Raw genomic sequence first — 11,567 nt, 5'->3', positions numbered from 1 at the left:
GAGTATTCTCGTTGCGCTGAGGCAGATGACAAGACCGCCCTCAAGGCCTTCATGGCAAGCCTACGTGATTGTTTCTTCAAGTACATGATCAATGCCAACACTTGGAAGACTTACTCTGAGGTGATGACATAAGCTTACAACCACGCCTCCTCCGAAGCAAGGACATACCAAGGGAACCCCTATATGGTTAACCCTATCAACAAATGGGAAGTGGAAGTCAAGTTCTACCAAGTGAGGAGATATTGGCCATTCAGACACCCATTGCATCACTTCCTACCTCATTTAGCTACTCGCTAAGTCACCAAACGTATCTGTCTCTTAGTAAGAGGAATGATTTTTACTCTCGGCAAACCCATTACAACAAGAGGGATAAAAGTTCGTATTAAGACAACCAGGGGTGAACGTACCATCGACTATTATGACTATAGGGCCAAGCCTCACTCTTTCAAAGTGAAAGACTAGGTACTGAAGGAAATGCTATTATAAAAAGGCATACACATTACAAATGTTTTGACTCTCAACCGCTTGAGATCTTTTGTCACACAAGCCATTCGGCAAATATTTAAAGAAGAGGGAATTCAGACAACTTCTTCTGAGTCTTTTGCGTTCCTAGCACTGGAATACTTGGTCTACGCTGACCTACCCTTATACTCCAACTCAGAGCTTCAATATGCGTACTTTGACACAAAGTATGTGATACTAAGTGTTACAACCAACATTGTTCACATATCAAAAGCATGGATCCCTTCATGCATAGCAAAACATTCATAAGCATCACTCATATCAATCAACAATAACATTATACATTCCAACACATTCATACATAAACATCATACATTCCAACACATTCATACATAAACATCATACATTCCAACACATCCATACATAAGCCAACTGTGCTTCGAAAGGGTTCAACATACTTTGTGTCTTCGACACTTGCTACAATGTGCCTTGAAACCTTGCCCTTATTCTCACCAAACAGGTGATGAAATGTGAAGAAAGAACTCATCTTCATGCTACCAACCAGGTGATGAAATGTACAACCTGTACTCTTCTTCATGCCACCAACCAGGTGATGAAATGTACAACCCGTACTCTAAATATCATTTGGCAACTTGCCACTCATACCACCAACTAGGTGAAGAAGGAACTCATCTTTGTGCCACCAACCAGGTGATGAACTGTACAACCCGTACTCTCATTCATGCCACCAACCAGGTGATGAAATGTACAACCCGTACTCTAATATCATTTGGCAACTTGCCACTCATGCCACCAATCAGGTGAAGAAATAACTCATCTTCATCACCAACCAGGTGATGAAATGTACAACCCGTACTCTCCATCATGCCAACCAAGTGATGAAATGTACAACCAATACTCTAATATCATTTGGCAACTTGCCATTCATGCCACCAACCAGGTGAAGAAGGAACTCATCTTCATGCCACTAACCAGGTGATGAAATGTACAACCCGTACTCTCCTTCATGCCACCAACCAGGTGATGAAATGTACAACCCGTACTCTAATATCATTTGGCAACTTGCCATTCATGCCACCAACCAGGTGAAAAAGGAACTCATCCTCGTGCCACCAACCAGGTGATGAAATGTGATGAAAGGTGATGAAGGAACTCACCTTCGTACCACCAACCAAGCGATGAAAGCAACTCATCATTCATTCAACCTACTAGAAGACGAGTGGTACAACTTGTACATGTGAACTCGTAGCATTCACAAATAATAAAAAACTCTCAAGCTTGACAACTCAACTAGGGGAATACTTATGCCCAACAAAAGTTAGAGTCACCAACAAAGTCTTATTGCAAGCCAACAACAACTTCAGTGCATGGCATATGAAGATTAAGCCATTCAGCCCTCTTGCATTTGCTTCAAACATTTCCCCTTTGTAACAATGCAAACACTACAACTCGTAGAAAGTTTCACACACTGTTGATCAAGACAATGTGAAGGAAAACCAATTTATGGTGCCAACAAGAGCTTCATCAAAGGAGTTCAACCACAATTCTCAAAATCTTCACACACTCTTGATCAAGACAGTGTGAAGCAAAACCAATTTAGGGTGCCAACAAGAGCTTTATCAATGGAGGGCAACCACAATTCTCAAAAGCTTCACACACTATTGATCAAGACAGTGTGAAGCAAAACCAATTTATTGGTGTTAACAAAAGCTTCATCAAATGAGTTCAACCACAATTCTCAAAAGCTTCACACACTCTTGATCAAGACAGTGTGAAACAAAACCAATTTATGGTGCCAACAAGAGCTTCATCAAAGGAGTTCAACCACAATTCTCAAAAGCTTCACACATTTTTGATCAAGACAGTGTGAAGCAAAACCAATTTATGGTGCCAACAAGAGCTTCATCAATGGAGGGCAACCACAATTCTCAAAAGCTTCACACACTCTTGATCAAGACATTGTGAAGCAAAACCAATTTATGGTGCCAACAAAAGCTTCATCAAAGGAGTTCAACCACAATTCTCAAAAGCTTCACACACTCTTGATTAAGACAGTGTGAAGCAAAACCAATTTATGGTGCCAACAAGAGCTTCATCAATGGAGGGCAACCACAATTCTTAAAAGCTTCACACACTCTTGATGAAGACAATGTGAAGCAAAACCAATTTATGGTGCTAACAAAAGCTTCATCAATGGAGGGCAACTACAATTCTCAAATCTTCGAGGCAAATTCAAGACTGTTCGAAGCAAATTCAATTTATATGGTTCATCCAAACCTTCGACTACTACAAGGTGTGGCTTGAATCACAATTTCTTGCTCAACAGTGTGGAAGCATAATTTGTATATGTTGTCTCTCCCACATTTTCAAATTTCTAGTTTCCCAAAAAAAAAAAAGGGGAAATTCAACAAAGCTTCATCAATGGAGGACAACTACAAATTCTCAAAAGCTTCACACTATCTTGATCAAGATAGTGTGAAGCAAAATCAATTCATGGTACCCAACAAAGCTTCACCAACAAAAGCTTCATCAATGGAGGACAACTACAAATTCTCAAAAGCTTCACACTGTCTTGATCAAGATAGTGTGAAGCAAAATCAATTCATGGTACCCAACAAAAGCTTCAACTTCAAAGCTTTACCTACAAAGCTTTAACTCCAAAGCTTCACCTACAAAAGTTTCACCTACAAAAGCTTCACCCATAAAAGCTTCACCAACAATAGCTTCACCCACAAAAGCTTCACCAACAAAAGCTTCACCCACAAAAGCTTCACCCACCACAAAAGCTTCACCTACAAAAGCTTCACCCATAAAAGCTTCACCCACCACAAAAGCTTCACCCACCATAAAAGCTTCACCCATAAAAGCTTCACCCATAAAAGCTTCACCCACAAAAATTTCCCCCACCACAAAAGCTTCACCCATATAATAATAATAAGTTGCAATTTCATTCTAAACATTGTGTTTTCTTAGACTATTGAGTTTGATGAGAACAGGTTTCCCTGTCAAGAATCCATAGTTACTTCGTCCTTGCCGCTCTCCTCGTCAGTGGATCCCATCCTTGCCATTGGGCCAACCATGTAACCCATTCCTGCACCTATATCTTCCACACAGCCAGTTGTACCACTCCAGCCTCCTAGTATTCCAGCTGAGCCTACTACTTCCCCTGCCACCCATCAGCAGCGCCCACTGCAAGTCTATACTTGTAGACCTAAGCATATGTCTCATGTCCTTACTGTCTAGCCACCACCTAATCCCGTCTTTCCCTCTGGCAGGGCCACCCTATGCACCCTTCTCGGCACCAGTTTCATCTACTCCAGAGGTAAGTACTTCAACTCATCCCATGTTTACTCGATCAGAGGTAAGTACATCTACTTCGAAATATGTTTTTGCCACTACCATTGATCACGACTTGGTTGAGCCTACATGTTTTAGTCAGGCTAATAAAGTTTCAGAATGGCGCATTGCTATTGCTGACGAGTTCAATGCCTTGCAACGGAATGGCACTTGGACTTTGGTTCATTTTCGCCCCAATATGAATGTTCTTCCAAATAAATGGGTTTACAAGATCAAGCGGCGTTCCGATGGATCAATTGAGTGCTACAAGGCACGTTTAGTGGCTAATGGGTTCCATCAACAAGAAGGATTGGACTACGGCAAGACGTTTAGTCCCATCGTTAATTATGCCATTATCAGGTTAATTCTTTCCATTGCCATTCACTTCAATTGGCCTCTTCGGCAACTTGATGTACAAAATGCGTTCCTTCATGATTTTTTGACTGAAGAAGTATATATGCAACAACCACAAGGATTTATTGATCCTCAACGCCCTTTCCATGTCTGCCAATTGCGTTGGTCTCTATATAGTCTCAAACAAGCTCCTCGTGCTTAATTTCAGTGTTTTTCTCAACATATCGAAAATTTGGGTTTCATCTCATCTCATGATGATTCATCATTGTTCACCTTCTTTGATGGCTCTGTGGTTATCTACTTGTTGATTTATGTGGATGATATTCTGATCACCGGCAATAGTATGTCGCATATTACTTGCATGATAAAATTGTTAGGCACGTTGTTTTCAATGAAGGATCTTAGGCCTTTTCATTAATTTTTGGGCATGGCCGTCCATCGTACTACAACTAGTCTTCATCTCACTCAAACGAAGTATGTCACTGATCTTCTCAAACAGACTAAGATACTAGACTGCAATCTAATCTCTACTCCTGCAATAAGTGGTCTTCGCCTAAGTCTGCATGATGGTGAACCATTGTTTGATATCATTGATTTTCGTAGTATCATAGGTGCCTTGCAGTATCTCATCTTTACTTGTTCTGATATTGCATTTGCCGTCAACCAAGTTTGTCAATTTATGCATAAACCAACAACGGCACATTGGGTTGCTATTGAGTGTATTTTGCGTTATCTCAAGGCCACTCCCAATCATGGCATTGTTTATCATCCCAGTTCGCTCACACTAACTGCTTATGCTGATGCGTACTATGCTGGCGATACTTGTGGTTATTGTATTTTTCTTGGTGACAACCTAATTTCTTGGAGCTCCAAGAAACAACGAGGTGTTTCTTGTTCGAGTATAGAAGCTGAATATCGTCAACTTGCTTACACTGCAACTGCCCTTTCTTGGTATCATACTTTATTCTGCAAGCTTCATCTTCCTCTTGATCCTTGACGGTTATGGTGTGATAATATTAGTGCCATCTCAATTGCCTCCAACCCAGTTTATCAATAATGTATGTGTCATGTTGAAATTGACTATCACTAAGTTCGTGAGAAGGTCACTTGTAAAGTAATTTTGGTTGGCTATGTCTCTTCCACAGATCAGTTGGCTGATCTGCTTATCAAGGGCCTCTCTGCTGTTCGTTTTGCCTTCCCGTCTGTTGTTGACCGCTCAGTTTGCGGGGGAATGATAAACCGACTGTAATACCACCTGCACAACTACAGTCCTGTCCCAATACGGATTCCTCAGACCATGCGGCTGCAGCAGATCAAGTTCAATCTTTATTCTGTTTTATATTTAGATCACATGCTGCTATTTATTTGGAACCTAATTCTACACGTATATCAATTCTACTCATTTAAATATCAATGCAATCGGCTCACTCATTAATTTAGAGTTCTATAAACATATTAGATTATCTTTCATATATATCCCTATGTTCTTATAGCACTCGTCTTGATAGGAAGTCACCTGATGAGTGTTATAGAACACGGGGATATATCTATGGAGAAATAGACAGCTAAGCCTTTCACCTATACATGCTAAAAGAATGCAATCTGTGATCAAAATAACCAACATCACGATTAGGAAAGATCTTTGAATCCTGGCTGCCAATGAAAAATTTTCATCATCCCACAAGGAACATAAATGGTTTAATCAAGTTTAAAGAACAAACAGGGACTGCAACTGCTTAATGTTTTCTTAATTAACACCATGCCTCCATCCTTAACAAGTCTTGAAATCACACTGATATGATAAACATACACAAAAGCAAGCTTGAACTTTTTATTCCAGTTTGATACACAAAAGGCAAGCATATGTTGAAATCTTCACATCTCAGCAACTTATGCGACTCCCAACAGCGTCTTGATGTCATGCTGCAGAAAATGTATAATGTCAGAAGGCTTGAAAAATTGACAAATCTACGGAGCAAGATGATTAATCACAGTAAACAACATTCGAGAAACAGACCTCGATGCTAAGGGGGGGAGTGGTTGGGTAATAGCGGTGAGACGCTTTGCCTTCTTTGTCAACTAGAAACTTGGTAAAGTTCCACTGAATATCGTCTCCAAAGAATCCCCACTTGCCTTCCTTCAAGAACTTGTATACTGGAGCAGTATTATCTCCGTTTACTTCAATCTAACACAACAACAAGGGCGCGGATTTAGAAAGAAAGATCTAACATTACTGCAATACTGTCCTAGCTCATAGATACAGTTGAAATATCCGTGTGGAATAACGCATGCGAAAGTTCTAATTTGCAGGAGTTCAAATAGGATTAAAATAAGCACTCATTACTCATTAGATAGTTTTTTTTTTCACTTCAACTATTAAAGTTTCAGTAGCCTAAATGTATCAAATTTGAAAGCCTTGAAAGTTGGAACTCAAATTTGTAAACACAGAGATCTTCAACCACCCACTCATAATCTTATTACAAAAATGAGCTACTGGAAAATAGATACAATCAAACATAATCTATTGTTTCTGGATCTACCTTGTCAAAAATGGGAAACTCCGATTTGAAACGAGTGCAGACAAAATCTTCAATCTCTTTGTTACTTCCTGGTTCCTGACTACCAAACTGGTTGCAGGGAAATGCCAGAATTTCAAAGCCTGCATCAACCTCCCAATATATCATACAAAGGGGAAAATAATGGAAAAGGTAGGATTTCTGCAAAACTTTTGAGGGAATTCATGTTTTTCTAATACACATTAGATCATTGCATATGCAAGACAGTATATTAATTCTAAAGCAGCAGATTAGCATGTACCAGAACTCAACTTGTAAGAGAAGTAACTACATTGATAGATGTCAGCTCAAGAACATGTAAGAATACAATACAAGTTCTATATGCAAACCTTGATCTTTATAGTTTTGATACAGTTGATTCAGCTCATCGTAATTTGAGTTGGTCAGTCCGCTGCCGGGAAAATCAGTAAAAAAAGCAATGAATGAAAGCATAAAACGATAGGGACAAAAACGAGGGTGTATAATGTATATTACCATTTGGAAGCAACATTGATGACCAGCAGAACTTTTCCCTTGTAAATGCTAAGATCGACATCATTTCCCTTAATATCCTGCACTTAAAAATTTAAAACCCCATCACAAGAAGTACAAGACCAACACACACGAATCACATTTCTCAGCTGAATCTCCAACATGGGTTCAACACAAATTAACATTTCTTCTGTTCCCAAGCTTTTAACCTTTCAGATATGCTTTTTTTCTTGGCATCCAAACAGGACAAGGAAAATTCTCAAAACATGCCAAAAATGAACACCCAAAATTCCCATATGCTCGTTATTTTAACAAAATCACGGTACTCAAGAAACTACTCATCTTCTGCAAGTGGTGGATTGAAAATCCACCTGGTGGTTAGGACATTCATCCTTAACCAACTGCGTCCCGGAATTCAAACCATCACCTCCTCCCTTCCTCCCTTCCTCTTAATATAGTTTAGAGTAGTAATATCGCTTATATTACGGAAAAACTTACCGATCTGCTACAAATTAGGAAAATTAATCATTAATTGATTGAGGATAGAAGGGATTCACCTTGACAGTAAAGTCATAAAACGATCCAGTGGCTGGGCGAGGACTTGCCATTCTTTTGTTTTTCTGGTCTGAACTGTTTGTCAAGCAAAGCTCTCAGGTACCAGACACCAGTACTTGACCAACAACTATGAGCAGGGTATTTTATAAGAAAATTAATGAAAAATGTTTGAAAACTTTGAGTTTTAATGATAAGGACAAAATAAAGGGTAAAGTGAATAGTAACATGATTGACTTTTTAGGGTAAAAATATGATTTTTCGTTAAAGTGAACAGTACCGGATGCTTTTCGTTAAAATTCTCTATTTTATAAGGACTCGCCTCCTCTTTCTATTCCCTTCCATCTTTCTCTCACATTTTTTATTTTATTCTCTTATTATAAAATATTAATATAAAATATTAATATTGTATAATCGTGACTGTTCAAATAAAAGAGAAAAAAAAAAAAAACAAAGAAAAAAAAAAAGAATCCTACTCCATTTTATAAAGGAATGGGAAACAAGTGACGTAAGGGGGAATCATTGGGGTGTGACTTTGGAATGATTGGTCCCTCCCCTAGGTATTTACTGTTTTACACCCCCGGATGGACTAGGGATTTGCTTCCTTTGGGGCTTCGGTCCAAACTTTGGTTTACAAACTTCTAGCAACCTGGAAGATCTTGTTAAGGGTATCTTGGCCCCAAGAGTTTCTAGTGCTCTCATACAAAACTTAATATTACGGGACGGTTTGGAAATACCTATTTAGAAAACACTTTTACTCATAAACGCTTTTCAGACAGACGTTAATGTGGAGTAAAAAATAATCTCAAAAATCATGAAGCTGACACGTGGATTAATTCTCAAGAAAGACAAGACTGCCCCTATTAAATGAGCAGAAAGCAATCTCATTCACCACTCGCAGCTGAGGTAAAGCATGCAGAGATCAATGATTGCTCAAGGCACCCCTCCTCGTGGGAAAAGTCAAAGGTATTTATGAAAGAATAATCCCTGATTCTTATCATAAATACATTCCTAATAAGAGAAAACATCTTTCAAGTAAGTAATTCTAATTCCATTTATTTAAAATATTTACCTAATTACTCCAAGATATTTATTTACACAAATATCTTGTAATTTTCTCACCCAAAATACCACATAGGGCCGACCACCCCTAAACCCTAGAGGGCCGGCCCATTTCCTCCTTTTTTTCCCTATAAATACACACTTTATTTCCAAAATTCTAACTTTAGCATCGGAGATTCTTCAGCCAAAGCGCCATTCTCCCCTAATTCATCGTGGCCGCGTGAGACTTTTGGCCTTAATCTTGCAGGTACTGATTCGTCAATCAAAGGAAGGCGAAATTTGCATCCATAAATTAGTGCTTTCATTGAGGGCTCTGGTTCGAAGACTCGAAGAAGACTCTTGCTTTCAACTTTTTTCCTTCATAGATCCACAACTACGATGGCAGGAAATTCATAAACTACAACCAATGGGACCCCTTATGTTGAGGGACATGGACCAACCGATTAAGATTGCAACTTGGCTCCATGTCGTCACTCTTCGAGGCTTACCACAATAAGGACGTCTCATTTGCCTTCTCTAGGAGGTACTGTGGCCATGCCAGTAGAGGTAGTTGCCGTTATAGTAGCCCATGGAGCAGCCTCCACTCAATGTGAAGAAACCTTAGGGCAGGAGGCCCATGGCGTAAGCAGCCAACAACCCTTAACCTATTACCTTCATTTGGAAGTGAGCTACACAGACTGAGGCAGTCCAAGCAGCACTAACCACAGCGTAAGTCTAACGTGGCTTCAGCTTAAGGCCAAGCAGGACGAAATGAGGTGGCCTAACACCCATAAGCCCAACTTGCTCCTGCAGCCCTCCAAACGGTCCAGCACGGTCCCATACTAATTCAACCAACCCAAATCTAGATTTTGATGCCAATGGTTGAACTAAAGGTATTTTTCACCTTACCTTACTGCCGATCTGACCCATCCTGGCTCAAGCTTTGCACCCGGAGTCCATATCATTTCCACTACTCAAGAATATGTCTACCGTCCCAACTCTTCTACTCCAAATGGTGAACAACACCTATCCCAACAGGTCGTCGAACTGACAAGCATTCTTGCGCAGCAGACTACCTTGGTGAATCAGCTCCTGCAGTGTGCCCTAGATGAGGTGTCTCAAAATAGAACAAGAGCGGGCGATGATGTTTCTCTCCAGTATCGTCTAGGTAAGCAGACCCTAAACCAGCCACGAACCGAAAGTTCTGACAGTGTACACTCCCGATTTGGCCCCCGAGATAGTGTATAGTTTCGTCTTAATGCACGGAGGAGCGTGCATTCTCGATTTGGCCCCCGGACAAGCATACATTCATGGTTGGGGCCACACTTCGATAATAAATATGGATAACTTTCCAGGTGAAAGGTTCATTTGTGGCTAAGCTTGTAAAGAGCATCATCCACCTCACATCGGAGTAGGCAACACGACGGACAGAGAGAAGCAGCTGCTCAATTTGGCTTAAGTTCAACTGGAAGCCTATGAGTAATCTGCTCGCCTACCAGGAACGTACCACATGCACTGTAATTACGGACGAGCCGAGCATAGGAAAAAGCAGCCGAGACCAGCAAGTCATAACAAGTGGCAACCGGAAGCCCCACTGCCCCGATAGAGGCAAATTCAAGAAAAAGTATAAAGGCTTCTAACTGAGTGATTACGCAGATTCCAATGCATTGAGACCACGAACAAGGCCCTTTGTGAAGACGTGGTACACATAGGCAGATCACCCTTTACGGACTAGATCGAGCAGACAGAGCCCCCCGCGTAAGTTCAAAACACTGCATTTCACTTTATTTAAAAGAGACAGAGACCCGAAAAGGCATTTGAAGCACTACCACAGCGTGATGATCCTCTACATAGCCAACGACGCTTTAATGTGCAAGATATTCACCACTACTTTGCAGGGCAAGGTGCAAGATTCGTTCCATACTATGCCTCCACAATCCATTTGGAGTTTTGACGAGCTTTCTGTAGTTTTCACTAAGGAGTGCTCATCCTACTGCTCGATTAAGAAAAAGTACAATAATCTTTTCAACATAAAAAAGAATCTGAATGAGTCACTTCGCGACTATCTGAAGAGGTTCAAGGCAAAGAAAGTGAAGATAGTCGACTGTAACGACTCGATCGCCAGTGCAGCCTTCCAAAAGGGACTCCCAACAGATTATCCCTTATTCAAAGAATTGATCATGAAAGAAGACCTAACTTTAGCAGACTCATTCGTTATAGCAAAGAAGTATGAGCTTTGGGATGATGATCAATGAGTAAGCAAAGCACCTAAGTAGCCTCAAAATGAGTCCAAGACAGCTCATAATAAGGTGGACAAGAAGCAGTCCAACGACCGAAGTAGGCAAGGGCCAAGCATAGAGACCGATCCTCAGCAAAAGGAGGTCAGGCTACCAAGAACTATACCAAGTTCTCGACCTTGATCAACCAGATCCTTCACAACCTCAAGAATGAGCCTTGGTTCAAGCTACCAAGATAATCCAAATGAGACACCTCCAAGCTTGATCACACAAGTACTACGTGTTCCACTAATGTCTTGGTCACATGACCATCAACTACTATACCTGGAGAGACTACCTAGATAAGCTGGTGAAAGAAGGTAAATGCGATAAATACCTGGACAAGCCAACTATGCGGCCTAAGAGGAACACATACGCAGACGAGAAGCCATCTGCTAAGACCATCAAAATCAACGACATCTTCGCCAAGTCCGAGTACTTGAGAGCCACAAACAACTCCAAGAAGAGGAAGATCTAG

The 11,567-nt window shown here is 40.6% G+C and overlaps 2 protein-coding genes across 2 annotated transcripts; one reads left to right on the top strand and one right to left on the bottom strand.

Annotated features, from left to right (window-relative positions):
* Nucleotides 1–5,900: 5,900 nt before the first annotated feature.
* Nucleotides 5,901–7,925, bottom strand: LOC103446628 (probable phospholipid hydroperoxide glutathione peroxidase). Its single transcript, XM_029104642.2, has 6 exons — nucleotides 7,778–7,925; nucleotides 7,224–7,300; nucleotides 7,079–7,140; nucleotides 6,714–6,832; nucleotides 6,191–6,358; nucleotides 5,901–6,096 (listed from the first exon to the last, which is right to left on the bottom strand). The coding sequence occupies exons 1-6, from the start codon at nucleotides 7,826–7,828 to the stop codon at nucleotides 6,064–6,066; spliced, it is 510 nt and encodes a 169-aa protein (XP_028960475.2). The 5' UTR covers nucleotides 7,829–7,925; the 3' UTR covers nucleotides 5,901–6,063.
* A 2,726-nt stretch (nucleotides 7,926–10,651) lies between these two features.
* LOC139196851 (uncharacterized) lies at nucleotides 10,652–11,567 on the top strand. Its single transcript, XM_070823196.1, has 2 exons — nucleotides 10,652–11,040; nucleotides 11,381–11,567. Exons 1-2 carry the CDS (start codon nucleotides 10,652–10,654, stop codon nucleotides 11,565–11,567), a joined length of 576 nt encoding a protein of 191 aa, XP_070679297.1.

The sequence above is a fragment of the Malus domestica genome, chromosome 06 (assembly GCF_042453785.1).
Source record: "Malus domestica chromosome 06, GDT2T_hap1".
Classification (NCBI taxonomy): Eukaryota; Viridiplantae; Streptophyta; class Magnoliopsida; order Rosales; family Rosaceae; genus Malus; species Malus domestica.
Note: the sequence above shows the minus strand (reverse complement) of the source record. Positions and strands in the feature narration are given on the sequence as shown.